Below are 24,372 nucleotides of genomic sequence, written 5' to 3'. Positions count from 1 at the left end.
GTAGCTAGTACATAAGAGAGTGCAATGAGTGCGATCTATATACTTTGATCCCTCAGTTGGATCATGATGGATCATGGGGCGTCAGCTGTGATCCGGGTGTGATCCAGCTAGGGATCACAGCGGGATCATGAAGTCTTGGCATGATCCGTCGTGATCCTGTAGTGATTGGTTGGTGCGGTGGGTTGGTCTTCTTGTCACGTGCGTGTGAGATTGTCTGGGTTGTGACAATAAGTATTCTCAGGGCATTAACGAGCTAGTCGCTTAACCATCGCGGGCCGAGTTTAAATTATAATAAAAAAGATGATTTTAATATAACGTGGTTAATAAGTGTAAAAGACTGAAAAATATAGACTATAAGGTCTGAATAAGGTGTAGGGTAGGTAACTAAAATAGGAAGAGAATAGGCAGAGGATTCAGTTCTTATAAAAAGCTGATTGGCTAGATAAGGGATCATAGGCTAATAAAAGTGGGTCACAAGATAAATAACAGTATAGGGTAGAAGGCCAGCCCCTGATTGGTGGTCTTTATGCTTATATTGCTTTAGTGTGTAAAGATCTAAGGAAAATTATTCTAAGAGAAAGTTATCTTTTTATAACTAATAGTTCGGAATCTATTAGCCCGATTCGGATAAAGGTTATACCGTTGGATAGCTCTTTTTCGAGGCCTTCTAACTAAATATAGTATATATCAATCGGATAGCTAATAGCTGGGCTATTGCGTAAGGAAGATAAAATCTATAGTGTTGTATATTCTAGGTATTAGAAACCGGATAGAAAATACCCATACAAGAAGACCGGCTTTAATGGAGTTATCGGGCTTTATTCAAAGCCCTAAGTCCGGGTCACGTGACTTACCCTATATGTCTAGAATTACCCAGGAGGGAAGTTTATGTAACTCTGCAATATCTCGCTAATCTAAGCAGTTATAGCTTAGGTAAGCATACTATTAAATAGCGCTAATAATATACTATAGGGTAGCAAATTATTAGACTTATATTTTATAAGCTAAATTCCCTAGAATTATTTATAAAAGACCTTTCTTATAAAAGTCCTTAACAATACTAAAGGCAATATACTTACCTCTATAGTAATATCTTAGGATATATAAAGTGTATTTACCGCATAGTAATAAGTATTAAATAGGATATTTAGAGGCTAGATAAAACCTATAGTCCTATTTATATAATCTTACCCTAACTAACTAACTACATTAATAGAGAAATTATTAAATGCCTTAGAGGCTAAGACTAAACTTAATAGTAACTAAGATTATAATACCTAAGTCTCATAAGTTTAGATTCAAGGGGCCTAGATTCCTAATATAGGTAAATCTAACCAGGGCCAAAAATAGGGCATTATCCCAGATCTAGGGCCTTACAAGGGCATGTAATCCCAAAAGTAGGCTCATAAAGGCACCTCAGCCCAAGCTCAGCCCAAACTCAGCCCACCCTAACCTCAACTCAGGCCTCCTCAGCCTAAGCTCAGCACCAACTCAGCTTAAAGCGGCAAAAACTCAGCTCTAGAAACAGAAATAGATTTTAGTATGCTTGAGTTTCATCTCCGAGTATTGTGGCATTCAAAACTGGAGCATGGAAAAGCAAAGCATCAAGGGTTTGTGAGCGGCTTTCCCCAGATCGCGACCAAGTTCTACCTATCTTGCAAGTGTCAAGATTTTGATAGTCATGTGCCAGTCCTGGACCATGGCCCATTTAGTAGAGAGACGCTTCTCGACGAAAAGGGTTGGTTCTTCTATACGCGAGCTGAGCCTGCGTGCAAGCCACCTGGGACCATGTCAACACCTTTGGGATTAATCTCGGAATCGGTGGACTGACCAGTAACCAGCATGTCGGCGCCGGTAGTGAAAGCAGCGGCATCACTAAGCAAGTAGCATACCATGGGCGTCAGATCTTCAGGCACGCCCAACCGTTGGAGGGGTGACCCATCCCTATACCAGCCAAGAATAGCTCTCTTCTCCCCTTCCAAGCGAGCCAAAAGAGGAGTTTGGATTGCCCCTACCAAGATCAGCAATGATTTTTATGAAACACAAAAACTACTATGGTAGCGGAAACAGCAATACTCACCAGGGGAAATGCAGTTAACTCTGATACCGTACTGGCCCAGCTCTCCGGCCAGGGGGCCCATCAACCCTTTAATCGCAGCCTTACTAGCGTTGTATGCGGATTTCGGTTGTACGGGGACATACAGTCCTTGGGCGTTAATACTAGCGATGGCAACAATGCTTCCAGGCGTTTTGGTCTCGACTAGATGTTGTGCAAGAAGCTTGGCGGCCCAAAATGTTCCCAAAACATTGACGTTAAAGGTACGTTGGGTCACCTCCCAATCTGCTTGGAGAAATGGCGTGTCCATGGCAATGCCAGCGGCTGTCAATCCTCCATGAAGTTGGCCTACGGCTTGGACGGATTTCGCAAACGCATCCTCCAGAGACTCTTGGTTGGTCACATCGCCTCGTACGTACGACGTCTTGACACCGTACCGCTCGCCGAAGGTGTCAAACTCGGCGACAGGCTTGGGGGCTGTGTCGATGATGGCAACTCCGCCGCCGAGTTGAGCTATCGCTTTTGCGCAGGCGAAGCCAATGCCTCCCCGCCTCCTGTGATGAGAAAGTTCTTGCTGCTCAGATCGAAGCGGTCGGTGACTTTGACTTCACTGGCGTTGGCTTGAGGAATAGAAGTCATGGTTGGTTCGAGAAGTGTTGATAGGGAGATATGTGACTGAAGTTGTGATGATAGAATGGTATATGTAACAGGACGAACAAGTTATTATAGCGGAACCATCCACGGATATCAGCCGTGACCTTGGGGCATCATGTGCATGATCATGGTAGATGACCGGATGTAAGACCGGAGCAAACATGGTCAGGAGACCTCGTATGGATGATCCGATGCCGTCAAATGTGCTGAAGGCTCATCTGGTAGAGAGGTCCTCGCAACAAGGCCGTGTCTTGGATGCATCGTTCCGATCTGCGCCTTCACCCTCCGGCCAATGACATTCGCTATCTACCTGCAGAGGCGTTGTCGAGGGGGGAAGCGAATAGTCATGGGTCGGATTGATTGTGCTTGCAAAACAACCCTAAAGACGGTTAGCAGCCGAAGCATTTCCGCCACGAGGTGGTCGGATGCGTTGCCGTAGCCTTTCCACAACAGCGGCCACCTATCCGAGCCAGTTGAATGCCATGAAATGCTCGGGTTATATCCGGGATGTACACTGACTTGTGGCATGCCAGACGGCTATTAACCGTCTTCGTGTGATAACATAGGTAGATGGTAGACAACTACCATGATAAATACCCAGTAGTATCCAAGTTGCATCATTCCGTGACTCCAGCAGTTCCAATTCACAAAAGTCTACACCACTTGGCTATATTTGTATCTGGTCCAGTCATCTATTTCGGCTCCCTTTTTCACATCAAAGCATGATCGACATGGCAAGTCCTCAGGTTCGCCCTCGTGCCGTTCTGGGCCTATTGACTTTCGGCCCAGACGGAACCCAATCTTATGGGAGCCGAATTACATCCTTGGACGCATTCAACGAATGTCTGGACCATTTCCAGTCGCGGGGCTACAAGGAAGTTGATACAGCCCGCACTTACGTCGGTGGACACCAAGAAGGGTGGACGAGGCATACAAACTGGCGTGATCGCAAGCTTGTGCTGGCGACAAAGTGGTACCCATACAAGCCAGGAGATCACTCCAAGTCTGTGGTCAAAGAGAATCTGTTCAAGAGCCTGAGTGAGCTGGGTTCAGACTCTGTCGACATATTCTACTTGCATGCGCCTGATCGGTCTGTTCCCATCCAAGAGACGCTCAAAGCTTGCAATGAGCTACACCAGGAAGGCAAATTTAAGCAGCTGGGCCTGAGCAACTACGCAGCCTGGGAGGTGGCCGAAATCTGGAACATCGCTGATCAGCGAGGGTGGATCAAGCCGACCGTCTATCAGGCTATGTACAACTGCTTGACTCGGGCCATCGAGGAGGAATTGGTGCCATGTTGCCGAAAGTACGGTATCGATATCTTGGTTTACAACCCACTTGCTGGAGGTGTACTCAGTGGAAGGTATCAAAGCAAGGAGATCCCAGATGATGGCGGCCGGTATTCGACGAATGATCCAGTGGTCGGCGCAATGTATCGTGAGAGATACTTCAAGGATGTCAACTTTGAAGCTTTGAGGGTCATCAAGCCGGTTGCGGACAAGCTTGGCTTGACCCTACTGGAAGTCGCATTTCGGTGGCTGGTCCATCACAGCAAGCTCAAAATCCATGACGGCAATGACGGGGTCGTGATAGGTGTCAGCTCTCTATCTCAGCTGGAGAGTAACCTGACTGATCTGGAGAAGGGGCCACTGCCAGATGAGGTGCTGGTGGCTCTTGATCTAGCATGGGAGATCACCAAGCCTTCGTGTTCCTTGTACTGGAGGTAGAGATGGCGAACCTAGATAACTGTTAGTATCTCTGAATATCTCCAAGACTCACCTAGTATGTGCCCATGCCAACTTGAAAGTCTCAACCTTCATATCTCAACGTCTAAATTAACTTGATCACCACATGATCACCGCATGAACCGTCCATTGAGGAGCTCTGCGTCATTGGCCTGTAGTAAACACACTTCTTGATCGTTTCCCGGCATATTTTATCGAGGAAACTTTGAGCTCGCCGCCGTCACTCCCAGCGGTCACCGGAATAAACGGAACAGAGAGTGAAGCACGAGAATAGAATCAGAAAAGTTCAATGATTGCTCAATTCATCTGCAAAATGATACACTAGACCGTGCAGGGCGGTACAGGGCGAAGCTATGCCCCCTCAGTTCTCCTTCTTGGGATCTTCCTCTTCCTTGATGGCCTTATCCTCGGCAGCCTCCTTCTTGTCGAGGGCCTCCTCCTTGATGGCGCCGTCCTTCTCCTGGAGCTCCTTGAGCAGGTCCTCGGGCTCCTTCCAGTAGGTCTTGACGATGATGTCGTCGCCCTCGTGCTTCCAGTCAAAGTTGAGACCGGCAGCCGATTTGCCATAGATGAGCTCCAGGGCAGCCTGGAACTTGACCATGTCGGGGACAAGTTTGGCGGGGATCTCGTGGGTGACGACATTGGTCTTGTCGGGAAGCTGCGTCATGATGGATGGTGTTGGAGAGATGTTTTGTTTGGAGTTGATCTTGGTGGACCTGGAGATTGTTGAGTTTGATCTTGTTTTGGTGTTTGATGTTGTTGAGTTTGGTGGATTTGAGTTGGGATGAAGGGGGAGAGGAGGGGGGTTTATATACCCGAAAGGGGGTATTGAATCATCAACACGGAGCCTTGTGATACCATCGTTGTCGTGTGTAATCAACAACCTAGTTGACCTGCCACGAGGCGCAATTCATCTGCTGACCACGTCTACCCGTCAACGAGCTGACGTACTAGTAGCAACACGTATGATTTCGACAAAAGAATACGGAGCACACGTCCCGGTGATTCAAAACGACTACACAAGAGATGGTAACTATTGATTAGTCAGGCCACTCTCTGACACGTCATCAGCAAAAAGTCCGCGTACAAACACTGAATCTTTGACGTACAAGTCCAACACTCGTGTATTCAGAGATCAAGAAAGTCAGGTGCTAGAAGCTAACGTGCACACGCTCCACGACGTTTGTTGTCCGGCCAAACGCAATCGTCGCTGTCCTCTCTGATAGGTTCATGATGATGTTGAATAGCGTCTCTGCGCTTGAATCGTCAACCGCATCCCTGTTGATCCCGTTTGGATAGCCATCTTCATCTTGGAAAAGCTTGAATATGTCGGATGCAGTGAGCGCTTGCTTGGATGAAAGCTCTTCGGTGACGAGCTGTTGCATTCGGTCGGATCGTTGAGGTGAGTCCAGTAGCCAAAGAGACTCCTCTGATCCAGCATGGCTGACAAGTAGATGGTTGCTGTGAATTACAACGCCTTGATCATCTGCCGGGAGAAGTTCCACAGTCTTGGCTGTAGACTCAAGGCCAGTCGCCCCAAACTCGTCAGCTATCAGGAGATGCGCACTTCCAGCAAGACCAGTTGACACCAGCTCATCAATAGCGCCCTGTCTTGAAGAAGATTCAAGGACCTTTCGTAAGGCAAGATGAACAGGCCACTTTGTGTGATCAACACCACGAGCCTTGATGGCATTCAGACACACACCAACTCCGCTCTCATTCAGGCCGATTTTTCCGATGATGCCGGCCTCAGTGACTACCGTGAAACGAGGGATATCCGTGTCTGGTCGCTGAACAGTGTATACGATGAGATTCTGTCCCTGACGCGTCACCCAATCCCAGTTTTGGCTCAGAAACGACGGACCGTGTCCACTTTTAATGGCCAAGGCAGTGCATCCATCCAGTTGGATTGGCAGCTTTGGTTCTTCACTGAATAAACCAAAGTTGATCTCGGTTCGGACGTTTAGAGCAACGATGTCGAGTAGCGTTACTCCTGCGCCTTCTGCTATGCCACGAATCTCCTCAAGGTACTCTGGGCATAGCCTCTCGAGTGTGTCGAGATACTGTGTCGCTTCCTCTCGCACGCTCGGCCAATCGAGGCCGCATGTTGACTCAAAGAGAGATCCGTAGTAAGATATTGAGCCGAGGACCTGGTCTTTTGCTTGCTGACCATGCTGGAAACCTATCTTTTCTTAGTTAGCGGCGCATCTCCAGAGCGGGTGCGAGACTTCACACCTCGTACGGGGTTCCAAAGGCATTGACAATGAGGACCATGGCTGCTATTTGTAGTGCGTGGTGTCAAACCTACAACCTAGCCTTGACAGATGATCATGCGCCGAGAGTATTTGCTTTATAGACTGTTAATCACTCCAGTGCGGGGAGGCTGATTTCATGCGAGTGATCCTCTATGGCATCATCACTGAGGCGGGGTGAGCAAGTGCACCTACAGTCAAATCTACCGCTTATAAAGCAGACATGGTATTCTGCACACCCTAATAACTCTCGTTGCCAAGAATGCAGGTGTTTTATGCTATAGCCATATATGGCCATGCACCCAGTATTGGCCATGTTTTTCTAGAATTAACCTTGTCGTTCTCAGCGCCGCATCCATATCAGTCTTACGTTTGAACAACACCTGACGGACGCCTCCTCGCTATGATATTTCAAATACGGGGGCTATGTGGGGTGTCGTCGTGCGTGCCTGAATCACTGAGCTGGCCTTGCAGCGTTGCACCATCTTAGGGCAGTTGTCGTCATCAGCGCCGTGAACGAATATTTAGTAGACCACGTGAGTTTATTTAAGTTATTTAGTGATTAAGTGAGCAATAGCCTTCATTATACTCACACACATCCTCCTTGTCACGAGCTTCGCGGTCAGTTCAGAACTGTGAGCATGGCTGAGGGTGACTGCTACGACACGTAGAGACGAATTCTCACCGTTGAACCAGCAGAAAAATTCAAATTCTCACGGCTTATTGATCTGATTCTTATGCTTGTTGGATCTTTTATCTTGTTGCCACGTGGAATTCTCACTGAAGATAAGACGAACCAAGTCAGCGAAGTGAGAACGTGCCCAGATCGCAAACTTGCGATGACGCAAAGTGCCAAGGTTTTCCCACTTACCTTGCGTCTTTTCTTAGTACCTAGAAGTAGGTAAGGGAACGATAAGATGGTGATATTCTCTCTTGTTTCGTTCAACATGAGGAAACATCGTTACCAGATAATCAAGTCAAAGTAATTTCTGGCACAACTCTGGGGAATACCTAGGTGCTTAGGCATGTCAGCAAGGGATGACTGCGAACATTCTCACATCATCCAACCGTTGAGAAAGCTGGAGACCTGGTACGGCTTCATAATTCATCTAGTTCTGACTGATAACTGATAATGAAATGAGTAAGCCATATAGAAACAATACAAGCAAGAGAGTGTATCAAAACAGGAGATGTATTAAGCTAGAATTAATGCTCCAGCCTTAGAGCTAGAGTTTACTATACAAGAAAGATGCTCTGCGGCGAAACCTCATCGCCTTGTTCCCCTTTCATTGCTTCTCCATCCATCATCCCTTGCACGTACGCGTCCCCAACGACGTGGTAAACTCCCTCATGAATATCATTACACGTTGTTGATAGTTTCTTCGGTTCCGGCCTGTCGCCTCTTCCCTTTGTGAGATCAATAAAGGTCTTTTTGTCCTCCTCCGGGCCAAACAGCTCATTGACAGCCACCATGGTGCAGGTAGCAGCCCGGCCAGCAGGACGGAGAACAAATGGTACACGGCTCCCATACAGGATGAAGACTCCGTCTCCTACCCTTATGTGCCCCGGGCCTGTTCCGATGTACCCTTTGCGAGTGATGAAGATCCTCCTGAAACCGGAGGCGCACTCTACCGCGTGGTGGAAGGCATTCTCATCTTTAGCTCCCTCCTCATGGCCTGACTCTTTCCAATACCCCCCTATAATGGACGTCCTCCTGTTTGCGCTGTGGTCTACCTCTCGCCATTGCAGGTACGTGAAAAACGTCGAGGTTCCCGCCCTGCGGAACTCGATCTTTTCCTCCTTGAACTCTCCTCCGACATCTTTGCAGTATTCGGTATCGCCACAGAGTAGCCGCCAAAACGCATCTGCGAGGGTTCCACCTCCGACGTACTTGGTGGTCCCTAGTTGGGTAGCCCCGAGTCGATCGAGTGTCTTCTCCCACTGGGAGACGACTAGTCTTAACCGACTGCTCTGTCCTTCTGCACCTAGGAGAAGCTCCTGGCCCACAAAGGTGATCTCATCAATCTGGAAGCCAGTTGTTTCTAGTACAGAGGGCCGATGAACACGAACCGAGCCGGACAGACCCCTAGCAGCATCGTACAAGGGCAAATTGCCGACCCGAACGTTCTCATGTAACTCAGGCAGGCTGCCCCAGTCAGCGACCCACGAGGGATTGATGTCCCATTGCATGCTGTTCTGCTGTAGTGTTCCAGCCAAGATTGATAGAGAGCCATTGGCTTGGATGAGCGTTGTGGTTGTGTCCCAAAAGACTTGACTTGCTTCCAAACGATAGTCTGGAACAACCCGCGGGCCGCGTAGCCAATGGCTGACAAGTCCAAGGAGGGCAAACACCTTATCCCGCTGGTCTGTGGCCTGTCTTGCTCTGAATTTTCGCAACAGCGGGAGGAGAGACGTAGGCTGGATGTTCAGCCAGAGCCTTCGTGTCGTCTCTATTTCTGTGACGATTCGGGAGAAATGCATGAGCGGTTGCCCGTCGTGCAGGTACGGATAGACAGAGTTGACATTTCCTAGCAGGTGTGTTCTATCATACTCGATTGCAGCATCGGAAAACATGGACCATGGCGCCGAAAACTTGCTGTAGTAGATGGTTGCTTTTCTAGCCACGACGGTCTCTTGGACGACCCATATTCGTCGCCACTATATAATCAGCAGCTATCTCTAACCGAGGGTTTGTGGCTTACCCATGACTGGTCCATGATTGCATACAATCCTTTCACAATGGGCATGGAATAGTCAATGTGTCGAAGATGCACGATTTCTGCGGCAGGAATCTTCATCGAGAGCAGATAGAGGACACAGAATCCTTCAAAAATGTCCCGGATATTGGGGTTAAATGATGAGTCTCTCTTGGAGACAGACTGGATGTACGCATTGAGCTTGGGCAAGTCCCGGTCGTCTCCGTACCACTCTACCCGCGCCAACTCGTCCTCAGGCGTTCTACTCAACCTCTGTCCCGTAATCATGGGCAAGATCGAGTCGCCCAGGTCGTCATTGATGCCTTTCTCGCCCAGCCAGATGACGACCTCGCTGCTGTTCTGATATATGTCACGCATCAGCTTCACCTGCTGGGTTCGCTCCGAGACATCATCTTGGTTGATGCACAGGGAATCCACCCAGACTTGAACAGATGTCTGAGGGCGCCGTAACCTTCTCAACGCTGTGTACAGGTTGTAGCCAACTGGGATGGCCCGGCCATTAACGCTAATGATGATGATGTCAGATGTAGCGTAGCCATTATTCCAAGCATACGACAGAGCTTTGTAGGGTTGCTGAGCCGATAGCTTCGTCTCGGTAAGTGAGCAGGCTATTGGTTCGGACCAAGCTCCAGGAAGTAATGTGATGAGGCGGATTGTTGGGGTTCTAGCCTCAAGCGTAGCGTACAGCGTTTCGGTTTCAACCGTGTCCTCGGCCTTGTCCTCGCCCGGGCGAGGGACTGGCTTGCGCCTCAGCCGAAACGACATCAGGAGGTCCCCAGAAAGGTGGAAGTCGGATGCAGTCTTAGCGGGGTGATATGGGGCAGTGGAGATGCAGATGAACGAGATGAGAGCAATGAATAATGCAAGGTAGTGTGTTCTGTATTGTCGTTGAAGCCCCGCCCTTGATGGGATAACTGTGCCGATAGATAGATAGAATGATGTAAGGCTGACCGCGCGGTCGCCAAGGCAGAATGATGAGGGGGTTCATTCCTGAGGCATCAACGGCAATTGTGCAGCATTGGATTCTTTCTCTCCCTCGCAAGCCACTGTAAGGGAGACGGCATTTTCAACACCAACTCTTAGACAACCTAGAAGCAGACCCGTTCAAGCTAGTGTCTTGGCGAGAACGAGTCTGGGTCCCTAGATAATAGATGACTGCATAAAAGATAAAAATGCCTGTAAGCATAGTTTATACACCGATAGTTGGACAACTGAGTGTGGTTTAATTAGCATACTCGACCGCATATCTTCCCACCCCTGCCGCATTCCAGCAAACCTGTCTTCTCCTTCTCCGCGATGAGGATACTTCCAATCTTTTTGCCCTGGTTTTCTCCGCGTCAAGAAGAGAGCTTCGAGCCTTTAATCTTTCTATTGAATAGGCGCCATGGAAAACCATGATCTGGAGAGGAGCCCGAGTAGGCGGAGGTTGAGCTTCGAGCAGCCACCAGGCGCACATGCCCAACGGGCCTCGAAGGGATCCGACTTCGCGACCTATGTCCAGCACAAAGAGACACTTTCATAAAGTTTAACGGCGAATAGAAGATTATTGCTATGATCTTCCATATATATGAATCGTGAGGTCTAGCATTGGAGATCGGTTACGTAGCGTTGGAGATATATTGGGGTAAATATTCTTGTTGAATAGGCTATAGGCTGCGATGAGAGTCCCACCACTAACTAAAGTGGCGCGCCATGCTTTTTGGCCTAGTGGTGACTTTCCGACAACAATAGCTTGATGGGGTTCGAGATTGGTGCAACCCACGACAAGAGGGAGGGTACAGAAGTGACACTGACAACCGAGGAGATGCTGGAGGATAAGACTGATTACGGGAAGAGGGGTTTCAGATACATCTACTAGGGGCGCTGCAGTTGGGCTGTCTGCAAAGCCATGATGGACACTGTGTTGGGAGTTTAACTGCCCTTGTAAGCAGTGACGGTGTCAAATACAGAGGCTTCTAGCGCTTACGGATATCCACCTGCGACTGAGTCAGCCATAAATATCGCAACCCGTGCGCGTTGCTGACGCGCAACCTTCATCTCTTCTCATAACATCAATCAACTCAACACATTCTCCCAGCACAATGGAACAAAGCAAGCATATTCCAAGGTCCTTCCTCCCTTTGCTTTCGACGACTCTCAATGTCGGCCTCGCCCTCGGCGGTTATGTCACCACAACCGCGTTCAGCGACCCCAGCTACAGTGGCCCAGCCATCGCAGCCTGGTTCAAAGATTTTTTCATGCCAGGCTTCATCTCTGTGACGACAATTGGGGCACTCACTTTCGGGGGTGGCATTTGGTCCTTCTGGTCCCATCGAAGCCGTAAGGATCAGCCAAGATCCAAGGCTGTTTCCTGGTGGTCGTTGGCTGGCCTTGGGTTCACTGTCGTTCATTTCACCTTTGGAAATCAGGTTTGTTCCTTGGTCTAACTGCAACTAATCCGTGTCGACTGACGCCTTTTAGGTCCTCTCAATCATGGATAGCATCTTGTCCAACCCCGATCAAGCCCAGCCTCACATGGCTCGATGGATCAGCCTGCACATTACGAGGACTTTGGTTGCAGACGTTCCTGCTTGGTTTTGCTATATCGCTGCATTGTTATCTGAGATTTAGTGGGTGGCGTGGAAGAATATGCTTTATGTATACTATCAACCTTGAGAACGACTCAAGACCAATACTGTAACTATGCCACTAGCGTCAAGAACGCCTTGCATTCTGCCTCGTGGAAAGAAACACGGCTGTGTTAAGTCTCTTAATCGCGCAGCATCGCCTCTGAAGGCCAGCAAAAAAAACTCCTCAACACAAAATCTGTCCCTAATACTCTCATATCGGCTCCCCCATCCAAGTTGTCGAATCTACTCATTCCCACTGACAGCAAGCCACGTTTCGATCAGCCTCTATCATTGGGCCTGGTCACATGCCCTGTCAGCCGCAAAAGCTTCCCGCTCATTTTCAACCCTCAAGATATGACCTCGTAACGTTGACACTATCCATGGCCGATCCACTCTCTGTCGGGGCGAGCGTCGTCGGCATCGTCGGCGCCGCCCTGCACGGGTCAAAACGACTCTATGAGTTCATCGACAGCTTGCGAAGCGCCCCCAAAGACATCGCGGCGCTCTCAACCGACCTTCGGGCTTTGTACCAGGTCCTTGGCCGATTAGCTGGCATGCAGGACAAGTTGTCAAACAATCCCGAGCTATGCGATTGCCTTACAACGCCACTCGAGAACTGCCTGGACATTTTTGGGGAGTTTACAAACACATTGAATGGCTTCACGCAAACGACTCGGGATGGTAAAGTCAAGGTCCGGACGTGGAAAAACATTGCATGGGCATTCAAAGATAAGGAGATTCAACTGTTTCGAGACACAGTTACCACATACAAAATGTCTCTGGACATGACTGTGAATGTTATGACTTTGTAAGTACTCATCCAACAGTCCTCCGCTTGTGCTAACCATACAGCTCGGCCATCTCATCTATTGATGAACGGACGAGGCGCATCGAGACAGACTTCAAGGAAGACTTTAGAGACATACAACCTAGACTACAAGCTCTGGATGTCGACCGAGTCGAACTGGCAAGCATTTCCGGACGCAAGGGGTCCGAGTGGTATGGGACAGATGCTCATTTTGCCCTGAACCGCTTTCTCGACTACACCGAGACCCTTTGTGACTCTCCTCCTCGATCGTTTCCCGGTTCGCCGTCTCTTTTGCCTGTTGAAGCTTCTCAGGACCTTGATAGCCTAGGAGGAATGCAAAACTTATTATCAGAAGTTGCGCAATACCCAACCACTCTACCACTCCCCATGAGCGTTACTCCTCCTCCCTTGCCGGCGTACAGCACCGCCGAGCCCAAGTTCGATCTATTGGGGCTGCTATGGAAGGTCACGGGTCGCAAAAATCCCAAGTTTGACATTGGAACCATCGATCTTTCTTGCTCATTTGTCGTGTGCGATGTCACCATAGACGATTATCCCATCGTATACGCTTCCGCAATGTTCCAGAACTTGACAGGGTATTCACGGAGAGAGGTTGTCGGCAAGAATTGCAGATTCTTGCAGGCCCCGGATGGTTTCGTTCAGGCGGGCCAGCAGCGAAACTATGTGGATAACGAAGCGGTGTTGAAGTTGAAGAAGGGTCTTGAAGCGAGAGACGAAGTTCAACAAAGTCTAATCAACTACCGCAAAGGAGGCAAGCCATTTATGAACTTGCTAACCCTCATCCCTGTTCCTTGGGATGGAGACGAAATCCGATTCTACGTCGGGTTCCAGATCGACCTAGTCGAACAACCTGGCGCCATTATCCAGGAGAGGGAGCAAAGCATAAGAGTTGACTATAGAGTCACGGGTATGACTCAAAACGTCCCGCTGCGGCCAGCACCTGGTCGTGAGAGGCTTATTATACAGGATCCATCTCAAAGCGAAGAGTTCAGGAGATGGCAGACGCAGACTTCTTGGCGACAATCGCTTCAGGGGCTTTTTGACACATCTGAAGTAGTGAGTTCAGACAGCGCCAATAAAGCCAACGCTGTCAAAGAGGATAAATGATGAGAAATATCCAAATAACGGCTACCAGCGCGTGGAAGATTGAATCTTGGTCTTGATAGAACACTCGAAACACCACATATAAACTATCTCATCCCCAAAGAAAGGCTCTTTCTATATAATACTAATCTCTGCCGTGACCGCCTTCTCCCACCAAGACTTCTCTTTCGACCGAACAAGTCCCACACGCTTAAACTGCAACGTTCCTTGTCCCGTCGAAACCAGACCCAGGGCATCGATCCAGCCAAACTGACTCTCCCTGCGACAGGCAAAGCAGAACAAGACCTGGCAAGCTTCCTCAGGGACGTCAAAAGTTATGGTTCCGACTCTTGTCATCTGGCCATCTGCTTGAATGGCCATGATTGACCGCTGGTCATGCTCAAGCCTGTCCTGTTCTCGCCACATGGCGCCAACAGGCACGAGGAGGCCCTTTAACCTGAGGGTGGCGCCTTTGAGAATACTAAAAGGGTCGTCTCCTGCAGGTACTGTGTTCATCTCGAGAATCTGCGGCGTGAATGTGTGATCGACGGGCTCTGGTTTGTGTTGCTTGAGCGTCCACCACCACTCGGCCGGACCCTTCACTGAAGCCCAAGACCAAGATGGGGCGAGGTACTCGGAATGTCGACTCCTCGTATCCTTGGATTTGCCTTCGATCCTCCAGATTAATGCGATAACACCGTGGGACGCAAACAGGCCTGCGTGATACTTGTCCCCAATCTCTTTGGAAAAGTATCGCGCGATTCCAGAAACAGCGGGTAAGATATCCGTCTGCTTCGTGAGTGATCGTTTCGTATATCGCTCCACGACTTCGAACCACACAAAGCTATTCTTCCTCACAGCCTCATCCGAATACCATCCCTCAGTGCCTTGAGGTTGAAGTTGGCCCTGGTCAAACGCCCTGAGCGCGTTGTTGAACGAGAGGCTGTCACTCCAGGGAAATTCGAGGGTTGCCTTTTGACACGCACACTCCCATCGGATTGTGTCCTTTGAGTAGTGCACCACTCTAGGTGATAGCTCACGCTCTTGGAGTGTCCATCCTCTTGAGACCAGAGGATCTTGCGAGAGACTGGTGACTGCATGGCCCTCGGGCTTAGCAAAGACACGGATTGTACGAGTCTTTCTGTTTCCAGACTCATCTTCTTCATCCCACGTCAAGTCAGCAGGCCCAAAGAACGACTCTGACACATCTCCTTTTCGGCATCCACCAGTGCCGTCAGATGAACTTGACGCAGCCACGGTAACATAGGCATTGGAGTATACAGCCGCCATCTGTGCCGCCTCGACAGTCCAATCCTCGTAGGAGTCTTGTATGATGCATAGCGAGTCGATCCAGACATATCGGACGCCAATATTTCTGCTTATCGTTATGAAGTCGATAAATGTTCGAGACAGATCTGATAACGGGATACTCTCAGTATGCTTGTTGAAGTTGGAGGTGACCGTCTTGGCTGATTCTGGCATGTTGAGACCCCAACAATGGCTGGAAGCGATATAGCGTGAATTTTCGATGGACTCTTGAGCAGTGACTACCAATCGGACGAGGTTAGGATCAGAGGATTCGACGTCGATCAAGCGGGTCGGAAGATATGAGGCATCGTGGTTCTTCCGACACTCGGCATGCTTTCCCCAGCAGTTCTCCAGCCACCACCTGACTGTGTCACTCTGATACTTAAGGTCCGATGCCATTCCCAACTCTGGCTTGCAGTCGTATACAGCGACATCGTCCCAATCGTGCGGGACCTCTATGCCTCGCATACTCCCCACGTCAGCCCAACCCAGACATACTGACTGCGCGCCAAACTTGGTGCTCCTCAAATTGATCTGTTGGGACAAATCAACAGGCTTCCCATCCATTGTGCTGTAAATCTTGCCGTCCTTGACGCGACGTTGTATCGCATTATAAACGACCGCGCACATGCGACATCCTGCTTCTACCGACTTCTCAAGAGCGACAAGGTTCGGGTGATGTTCGATAGTGCACTGGTCATTTCGAGCTGAGCTAAAGAACTTGGGGGGAATGGTCTTGCATAGGCTGCAGAGAGTCATGTTGATAGTCTTGGCCAGGAGTCTTGGCAAGTTCGAAATTGATATGAGAGGGATTTAATGCCCGGATTGAGTCCGCAGTTAGCGCTGGCGTCACGTGGAAGGCACTCAGCTTGCGTGGCTTGTGATACGAGGGCTGAGGAGTTGAGTAGATGGTTGGTAAGGAGTCGTTGCCGGAATATCCGAACCTGGACTGTGAGAGGCCATGTCATCGGCCAGGACTGTTTAGTAAATAGGTGGCTTCTTTCAACTCACCAATTTTGCAACATTGCTCTTGAGGCCGATGTTGGAACAATATTCTATTGCTTGGACTGGAAGTGCTTGCAATCAATACGCGTACGCTACGCGTTATCATGTTGCACAACAGCGGCGTGCGCGCGTACCCTAGAAAAGTGGCTGAGGATGCTAGGCCAGTTCGGGTCACTATGTCACAGCCTGCTTGAAGCAACTCACATGATGATAGCTTAAACAAGTGTTATTGGACGGCTCTCCTGCGTGATGATGCCTGGTTGGGATGAGCTGCAGCGATTCCGACCATCAACATCCAACCACGCCATCAGAAATCGCACATGATTATGCGCCCCTTCCCGTATTAACCCCTCATCACATTATAAGTACCAGTAGCCAGCGGATGCATTACTCTTGGTCTACGGACACCACCGCGAATGGCTTCAGGGCAGCCTCTCGGGCCCAATCTTGCTTGCCTCCGCAGCTGCAACACGCGCCCTAATATTTCCCTATTCCCCAGCGATCCACTACAAGAGTAAGGGTTAGCCTGACCTAAGAACAGTCGTAATCACTTACTTGTTGCGAGGGTGGATAGGCTGTTGAAAACGTTGGTCAATTGATAGTTACAGTCTCGTGGTGAATGATCAGTGTGATGATGGAAGAGGAGAGACAAAAAAAATGTGGAGAGTCGAGGAAGTCCGCCTGCTTAAATGTACGTTTTATCTACCATGTGATTCGTAAGAGCTTCTGGTCACAGGCTTGGACGGCTTCAAACTAGAAGCAGGGTGTGATCCTGCACATCTTACTTGATGGCGCATACTCACCGGCCCCTCTGCTACCCTTGCACTCTTAAGTGGTACGCCCTCCTAATTTCCGTCTAAGTTTCCTCGACTAAGCTATCCCAGAGTGCTGATGGGTTCGCAAGAGTACAGCGTTTCCTTCGCTTTCCTGAGGGGTGTTTATTCAGCTGACCTCCATACCTTGGAAAACTGGAAACTGTGTGACGAGCATGGACAGAACTTACTTGCGCTCTCATTTTCCCACGAAATAGTGCTCATTAAAACGGTATCTGCCACTTTTCGTTCTTTTTGTCATTGTCGAGTAATTTCCGAATTGTTTCGTCTTGGAAATCGGACTACGCTGTAGGGTAGCCCGTCCACAGCTATCACCAGTTTCTCTCCCTCGATAAGTGACATGCTCATTGACGGCTTCCTACTCGTTGTTCAATGCATAACACGTTTTAAAAGAAATTGGTTCTATATCATAAATGGCGCGTTTCATTTTCCTTCTCTCTCAGAGGTGTTTCAGTCCATGGCTGCTTCAGTGGAGGTCAGCACTGTGCCTGTCTGCTTGACTACAGAGCTAATCGTCCTTCAACTTCTGTCAACCTCTCACCATCCGCGCATACGATCTAGCCTTCCGTGCAATCCCATTATGATAAACAACAATTCTTGTAATACCTGCAGTAAAACCTCATTCAGAAAGGAGCTTTGGCCGAAAGATGCAATAACCTCGTCCTATCCTGGGTTGTTCTGGGTCCCGGCTTTCTTACCTCTCGGTTGAACAAAGTAATCTCTGACAGTCTGAATGACTAGTTGTAGGCAATCTTCTATGTTTGTTTTCGCTTCGGGAATGGGCTGTCGTGGCTTGGCCTTGCAGCCACGTTCATTAGGAGCTACATGTCAGTGGTGATAGTAATTTATAACCCAACTGCCGATAGTAGCTCCATCAGCATTGACTCCAATATCAACAAATACGAGCCGGAATGCCCTAAACGTTAACGATCTTCGGGTATCTGTCCATGTCCCGAGGAAAGGTTGACAACGGTTGTGGAGAGACAGGGGATAACTAAAAATAGACAACCCTTCATCTTGACTAAACCCAGCAAAGTTAAAACGCAGGGATCTATCCTGTCTAGCGCATGAATTCAATTGGCTAAGCTTTGGACAAGACTGCGGAAAGGGACAAGGGCAAGGAAGAGCGTTCGGTACATCGGCATTTTAGGCTTGCGAGAACCTTTCGAGTCTCGAGGAAGACCTCGGACAGCGAGGCCGGGACTGGAGCTAAGCATGAAACTGAGGTCCAGATTTGTTTCTATTGATCATGGGATAATGTGGGGCTGAGAATATATGGAATACGAAGAGGCAGGGCTGACAAAGAGTCGATATATTTTTGGAAACTTGTTGACTTGACCTCACGATGATATAAAGAGCCGAAGACTCCAGGACAAGACGTCTTCTCTCATCATCAACAACTACCTCCTACATCACTCACATCTTCCACACTTCCATATCTCCTTGACGCTTAAGCATCAACTCACAGGTCAGTCTGAACACCAACTCCAAACAAACACCGGCAAAGCTAACACCAAACAGCCCCAGCCGCCAAAATGAAGTTCTCCATCACCATCGTCGCCGCTCTCCTCTCCGCCACTGGCATGGCCGCCCCTGCCAGCGAAGTCTCTATGATGGCCGCCTCCCCCCAGTGGACAATTCAGTCCCTCAACCGCGTCTGCGACAAGCCCGACGCCACCTGCACCTGGAACTTCAAGATCAACACTGGCAGCGGCGCCGCTACCGCTTGCAAGTACGTCGTCAAGTCCACCAAGACGGCCAAGGCATCCGAGGCCAACGGCGGCCCTGCTACCTGCGGTGACTTCACCATCACCTCTGGCTGGAGCGGTCAGTTCGGTGCCGACAAGGGATTCACTACTCTTTCGGTTGTCAGCAAGAGCAAGAAGCAGATTGTTTACCCTGCCTACACCGACCAGCAGCTCGCCGGCGGCAAGGTCGTCAAGCCTGACCAGGCTTACGCTCCTGCTTCTCTTCCTTAAGGGTTTGTTGGAAGATAGAAGATGTAAATTTTATCATAGACGGGGCTGATTGAAGTGAATGAGCGTTTCATGTTTTCTTTCTTCATCTGGGGTATCTACCTCATCTCTAATCATATAGACAACACATAGACATATAGACTCTTTTGTATAGAACCTAGCCTCAATCAAGAATAATGGAGGCTTGGCATTGAATTGCCGACAAAATGACAGTCCCATCCAACCCGCAAACCGAAGCGAATAGATGTAACAATGGCAACCATCAGGACAAATCACCCGCGCACGCAAATTCTCGCATAATTGTCAAAGAACCATGTCGTAATGACAGGAATAGCCCTGCCAGGTCGGCTGCAACATGACGGGCTACGTCACGCCGACCCACGATGTGCTGTCCAATTATGTGAGCCAGAAGACGAGGTTGGGGATGCGGGAGGCCGACTAAGCGACATGAAGTGGTCATTGAGAGCTACTCATTCTTGGCCAGCCAGTAAAAGAGTGATTCTTACCATCACAGGCAGAGATCGGCCTCCCTTAGTGGTAGCAAAGCTGCCCAACAAGTTTGACGATATCCAATGGTTGTAGAAGCAGGCCAACACAGAAGATCTTGGGCCTAGAGGCCGATGAAGGGTATAGCAGCAGCTGAAACTCAACAGTCACCAAATGACTCAGTTCCTTACGCATGTTGGTACAGTTTGCTTGTGGCCTGGGAACATGCATATCGTCGTATCCGTCACACATAGGTCTCAGGCCCCTAATGAAGGCATACTTCCCTTCCCCCCTTCTCTCTTGCGCATTTGACCCTGTTCGATACCTTAGCATACAATAACTTCTCCTACAAATGCAATTTGTTCATTTCCTCTCCCAATTCGCCCTCGCCCTATTTTCTGGCCCTGGACAATCCACTATGCCACCACGCAAGAAACCCAAGTCATGGTCCATGCACCCAGCTCTCGACGATGAGCTGTCAAATAAACTAGAGACCGAGGATCTTTATTTCACATTCAACAACAATGACGACGAGAGGGGCTGTATCGAGTCATACGATACCAACATAATGGGCCGGTTCACCTGTCACAACAACAACTGCACTAGTCGTGGATGGTCAAGCAAGAAGATCGCAATAACCATTCGCATGTACAGCGACGATCGATACAACGTCCGCGTCTATCACCAGCGCTGCAAGAGCTGCAACTGGCTTAGTCGCCCGAATCTCGACGTCAACACATATGTGGACAGAGTTGCCTATCGTCTTAAGAAGTGGTCGGGTGTTGATGTGGAGCGTCCTTTTTACGGTGGAAAGAGTGGCAAGCCGCATGAGAGAGACCTCTGTGAAGGCTGCAAAAATGGGCATTGCAAGGAAGGGGAGCTATGGGGATAGCGGTGTGGCTACCGTGATGGGGCAATGATATGATGAAGAGCGGCGGGCAGTAGGACACTGTACAGACAATATTAAAGAAATACTAACTCCTGGTTTTCCTCCCAAGAAGCTATGTGATTGAGGGCTGCGACTAGGATGGGGTATTGTGAAAAGTCGAGCCTGGAGTGGAAATACAACTGATCAATCTCGACACTTTTACACAAGTTTGAAATAGGTGCTTAAACTTCTCATATCCTCAAAGGTATGCTTCGACGGCCATCTTGGCACACTTGGCACTGTCGATATGATAGCCACCATTCTAGAGCACCCTTCAAAAAGACCTCAAACCACATGATAACCTGATTATCCAAGTTACTGGCAGAAGTTTCGACCCGAGAAACAAACGGGCCTTTTGGCTCGGTCTTTTCAAATCCGAGATATATCAGCGGGCAACCGTCTGTCAAGATTGGCTGATAAAGGTAGTCAAAGCGGACTTGACCGACAGGTGCCTGTTTGCCATCCGAGTAATACAACAGCGATCCCAGGATCCCCACAAGGTCTCCCGTTTGGCGGCGGCATGGTCTTACTGCAACCACGTTCTCGACAGAAGCGCGAGACCAAAGAAAGTCATCAGTGCTGTGCAGATACGGGTAGTCGGAAGAAGCCGCCGGAGGGGCGAAGCCTGAGAAACCGCTACAAAGAGTGAGATTATCCATCCTCCAGTCAGTCGGCCTTGTTTGACTAGTGCCCTCCATGTCTTACTCCTTTGCGGCCAAGGCTTGAACGGTAGCCTGGAGAGCTGCCCGATCCGCACCACGAATTCTCTCAACCAGACCATCATCAGAGAGGCTGACGGATCGGCTCGCCGAGATCCCCTCAACAGCAACGCCCTTGGGCACACCATTCTGAAAAACCACAAACGTCGGCATAGCAGAGACGCTATACTTGCCCGCGACGTTACCGACGTGATCCACGTTGACCTTGGCGAATGCAAGCTTGCCGCTTGACGCGTGGTCATCGGCAAGCTTGGAGAAGATGGGGGCGATGGCGCGGCAGGGAGGACACCAGTCGGCGTAGAAGTCGACTACCACACGAGTGGTGGAGGACAAGAGAGCATCTAGCTCGGCTTCATTGGTGATCTTGTAGACCTTGCCCGAGGTTTCGGGGATGGGGGAGCGGTCCGCGAACAGTGCCTTTGAGGGAACATTAGCACGAGTTGGTTTGCTTCACCAGCTGTGGATACAGCCTGTGTTAGGGGAAGAACGTACCGGCCCGACGATGAAAAGGGCGAGAAGACCCAGAAGTATGTAATAAATGTTATCCATCTTAATGTCTAGTCACAACTGGGCGAAAAGTGAAGCCTCACGTTTGTTGCCAATGAAGGTGACGTTGCTTGGAGAATGTTACGAGGCTGCCTGTGATGGGAAGAGGACACGTGATGACGTGACTAGTTAACCGAAGAAAGCCCGAGGCCCCAGAGGAGAAGGCGGCCAGAGGTGGCATAATGTCACCTTTTGGCCCTTGTGCAAGCAAAGTGGGTAGGGGATTGTGAGCCCGACCGACAGCCGGATGGGTACTTATTTGGGTATCACTATAAAGGAGACTCTCTGCTCTGTCCTTGTCATGCGTTATCTTTGAGGCGGTGCCTCTCCGCACCCTGATAGGACTCGGCCGACATGTACGTGCAGTCGGACTCAGGGCAGGTCAGATCTCGCTCGTTATCGGATCCTGTCGAATGAGTTGCGTCACGGATCAAGCACGGTTCCGTACATGAACAGGAGGAGGACTAAGGCTAGAATCGAGACGTGAACATGGGGTGAACGCGAAGGGTTCGGTGCTAGCCAACCTGTCAACGACCAAGGTTGTCAAGTACGTCGACTGTTTTCGTTGCTAGAAACATCTTGCAGGCCATCCAGAGCATTGCGTGCGCAATTAGCCACGTGACACTGACGCCTGGTACATGGCATGTGTAGGTGGCCGGCCAACAGCATCTTCAAATCTACCCTCACCTCCTACCTACTTAAGTTCGGCTGTCATCTATGGAAACCCCATCGTTTTCATCACTATACGATGGCCCCGAGGCCCAAGCTACCTTCTCAAGAAGCATCCTCAAGTGGCGATCGGCTTTCTTCCTGGCAAAGACTCTTGAAAGTCTACCGGGAGCCTGCTTCGATCTGCGGCGTTGTCTCCACAATGTCCCTTCGCTCCCCGATGCCATCCCCGCAGACACAGAATATATTGAAGGGCACTCGTTGTGGACCAACTCGGATCCGAATTGTAGCTTGAAAACGCGCAAAGAGAAGTCCAAAAGGATATGTCAATCCAAACTGCACGCCACAAGTGTCTCGGTCTCTTCGTCGCCCAACTTCCGGGCTTGGGAGACCAATGCCAACAACGGCGTGGCTTTGCTAACCTTGGGTTGGTCATACGTTTTGACTACTTCTCTGGCAGAGGGGCAAGGAATCCCTATGGTGTATGGCCGGCACGGCCCTTCTATCGGTCCATCACCTCATCCTGGGGCAATACTCGATCTTGACTATGCTTCCATCCAAGAGAAAAGGTGGTGGAAGTTTATCGTTTCTTTGGGTACCGGATGGTCAATGGCAGGCACAAGAATTTCCTCTTGGGCAGTCAGTGTCGACAATATTGGCGTCGACGTTGAGACTGACATTGACGACGACGACAAACCACCACCAACGGCATCAGAGTCGGTTCATCCACGCCTGGCCCGAGCAGATAACTACTTGATTGGTAATGCTACATTGATGTATTATGAAATTGCGTTCATCCACGTCGGGTAAATCCATACTTCTTACTTCGAGGGTCCGGCAGCTCGTGCCCGTTATTCTTATCTACAACGATTCCACAGGCCATTGGCCACAACAGCAAAAGATGCAGTTGTTCATGCCCATTACTACCGGCCTAGTATAGCGTCGTACTAAGGTGACCAGTCGAGTTTAGTATGCTAGGTAATAAAAGCAAGCCCGAGTTGAAGGTGGAGGCAGAAGCAGCCACCCCTGTCGGCCATCGCTCGCCCGCGGAACCCGGTCAGATCTTAGGCGATGCATCCAACAGATTCAGGATACGCCTTGTGGACCAATTCGAATCCTTTTGTGCCGCGAGCCAAGAAATTGCATTCCAGGAGGGTATTTACCAAGAAGAAGATTCGTGGGGTTATCAATATCTCCGTCAATTATCGCCGCTCTGCTGTGTCTTGGCCCAAAGATGTATCCCGATATCTCCATGGGTGAATGTTGGAAGTGCTTAGAGGAAAACTATCTTGTGAGGCATGGTCGTAAGTAACTCGCTTAGCATCCAACCAAACATATGCATCGTTGCATTCATCGTCTGTAACGTTCTTCTTTGAGGCGGTATTAGATTGGGCTAATCTGCCTAGCGAGGGAGTCAAATCAACTCCCAGGTGAAAATCCAGGTGAAGGAGACAAGACGATATTTGGCAGCACCAAGAGTCAGTCACGACTCACGAAAGCCTCAAGGATGTAAGCTGGCGAATCCTACGAATGAAATCCACCACAGTATATTTCTTGATGTTTTTATCCTTCATAGGTTCAGTTCAGCCAACTCATAGACTGGTGTTGAGTCTCGTCTTACCCTAGACCATAATGAAGCCTCTCAAGTTCCCCCTTGTCTCCTAGGTAGGTACCATGGTGTGGCAGAATCAACTACAAGACAATGAGCAAAGGGTGATAAGGATGGACTTTATCGATTCCAATCAGGCCATGAAGTAAGTAAGGTGATGATAGATGGGCACAAATCAACCCAGGATGTGTCTTACTTGCAGCTGTTCACAATAACCAGAAGGTTTCCACAAAACTGCACTTCCTGGGCACACACCACGTCCAAGATGATGTAGGTACGGGTGCTCACTCACTAATTAGAGATACCAAAAGTCAATTCAATACTCCGGTGTTGATTCGTGCAATAGTC

The 24,372-nt window shown here is 49.5% G+C and overlaps 10 protein-coding genes across 10 annotated transcripts; 4 read left to right on the top strand and 6 right to left on the bottom strand.

The window, feature by feature from the left end:
* Nucleotides 1–1,748: 1,748 nt before the first annotated feature.
* LRP88_11018 (uncharacterized protein) lies at nucleotides 1,749–2,695 on the bottom strand (the record flags this gene model as incomplete). The annotated part of the gene is made up of 3 exons (XM_083247463.1): nucleotides 1,749–2,011; nucleotides 2,081–2,599; nucleotides 2,668–2,695. The coding sequence occupies 3 exons, from the start codon at nucleotides 2,693–2,695 to the stop codon at nucleotides 1,749–1,751; spliced, it is 810 nt and encodes a 269-aa protein (XP_083096611.1).
* Nucleotides 2,696–3,441: 746 nt separating this feature from the next.
* Nucleotides 3,442–4,437, top strand: LRP88_11017 (NADP-dependent oxidoreductase domain-containing protein; the record flags this gene model as incomplete). The annotated part of the gene is made up of 1 exon (XM_083247462.1): nucleotides 3,442–4,437. One exon carries the CDS (start codon nucleotides 3,442–3,444, stop codon nucleotides 4,435–4,437), a length of 996 nt encoding a protein of 331 aa, XP_083096610.1.
* A 379-nt stretch (nucleotides 4,438–4,816) lies between these two features.
* Nucleotides 4,817–5,122, bottom strand: LRP88_11016 (uncharacterized protein; the record flags this gene model as incomplete). The annotated part of the gene is made up of 1 exon (XM_083247461.1): nucleotides 4,817–5,122. One exon carries the CDS (start codon nucleotides 5,120–5,122, stop codon nucleotides 4,817–4,819), a length of 306 nt encoding a protein of 101 aa, XP_083096609.1.
* Nucleotides 5,123–5,606: 484 nt separating this feature from the next.
* LRP88_11015 (uncharacterized protein) lies at nucleotides 5,607–6,729 on the bottom strand (the record flags this gene model as incomplete). The annotated part of the gene is made up of 2 exons (XM_083247460.1): nucleotides 5,607–6,641; nucleotides 6,691–6,729. The coding sequence occupies 2 exons, from the start codon at nucleotides 6,727–6,729 to the stop codon at nucleotides 5,607–5,609; spliced, it is 1,074 nt and encodes a 357-aa protein (XP_083096608.1).
* Nucleotides 6,730–7,718: 989 nt separating this feature from the next.
* On the bottom strand, nucleotides 7,719–10,189 carry LRP88_11014 (uncharacterized protein; the record flags this gene model as incomplete). The annotated part of the gene is made up of 3 exons (XM_083247459.1): nucleotides 7,719–7,725; nucleotides 8,029–9,365; nucleotides 9,446–10,189. The coding sequence occupies 3 exons, from the start codon at nucleotides 10,187–10,189 to the stop codon at nucleotides 7,719–7,721; spliced, it is 2,088 nt and encodes a 695-aa protein (XP_083096607.1).
* Nucleotides 10,190–11,505: 1,316 nt separating this feature from the next.
* On the top strand, nucleotides 11,506–12,034 carry LRP88_11013 (uncharacterized protein; the record flags this gene model as incomplete). Its single annotated transcript, XM_083247458.1, has 2 exons — nucleotides 11,506–11,832; nucleotides 11,885–12,034. The coding sequence occupies 2 exons, from the start codon at nucleotides 11,506–11,508 to the stop codon at nucleotides 12,032–12,034; spliced, it is 477 nt and encodes a 158-aa protein (XP_083096606.1).
* A 1,194-nt stretch (nucleotides 12,035–13,228) lies between these two features.
* On the top strand, nucleotides 13,229–13,969 carry LRP88_11012 (uncharacterized protein; the record flags this gene model as incomplete). The annotated part of the gene is made up of 1 exon (XM_083247457.1): nucleotides 13,229–13,969. One exon carries the CDS (start codon nucleotides 13,229–13,231, stop codon nucleotides 13,967–13,969), a length of 741 nt encoding a protein of 246 aa, XP_083096605.1.
* A 111-nt stretch (nucleotides 13,970–14,080) lies between these two features.
* LRP88_11011 (HET domain-containing protein) lies at nucleotides 14,081–16,012 on the bottom strand (the record flags this gene model as incomplete). The annotated part of the gene is made up of 1 exon (XM_083247456.1): nucleotides 14,081–16,012. One exon carries the CDS (start codon nucleotides 16,010–16,012, stop codon nucleotides 14,081–14,083), a length of 1,932 nt encoding a protein of 643 aa, XP_083096604.1.
* Nucleotides 16,013–18,626: 2,614 nt separating this feature from the next.
* Nucleotides 18,627–19,070, top strand: LRP88_11010 (uncharacterized protein; the record flags this gene model as incomplete). Its single annotated transcript, XM_083247455.1, has 1 exon — nucleotides 18,627–19,070. The coding sequence occupies one exon, from the start codon at nucleotides 18,627–18,629 to the stop codon at nucleotides 19,068–19,070; it is 444 nt and encodes a 147-aa protein (XP_083096603.1).
* Nucleotides 19,071–21,182: 2,112 nt separating this feature from the next.
* On the bottom strand, nucleotides 21,183–21,749 carry LRP88_11009 (thioredoxin-like protein; the record flags this gene model as incomplete). Its single annotated transcript, XM_083247454.1, has 2 exons — nucleotides 21,183–21,617; nucleotides 21,693–21,749. The coding sequence occupies 2 exons, from the start codon at nucleotides 21,747–21,749 to the stop codon at nucleotides 21,183–21,185; spliced, it is 492 nt and encodes a 163-aa protein (XP_083096602.1).
* Between the last annotated feature and the right edge of the window lie 2,623 nt (nucleotides 21,750–24,372).

Source organism: Fusarium phalaenopsidis, assembly GCF_050370095.1.
Source record: "Fusarium phalaenopsidis strain FUZ10S chromosome Unknown contig_32306, whole genome shotgun sequence".
NCBI classification, from domain to species: Eukaryota; Fungi; Ascomycota; class Sordariomycetes; order Hypocreales; family Nectriaceae; genus Fusarium; species Fusarium phalaenopsidis.
The sequence above is the reverse complement of the archived record's forward strand: the minus strand, read 5'-3'. Positions and strand labels throughout refer to the sequence as shown.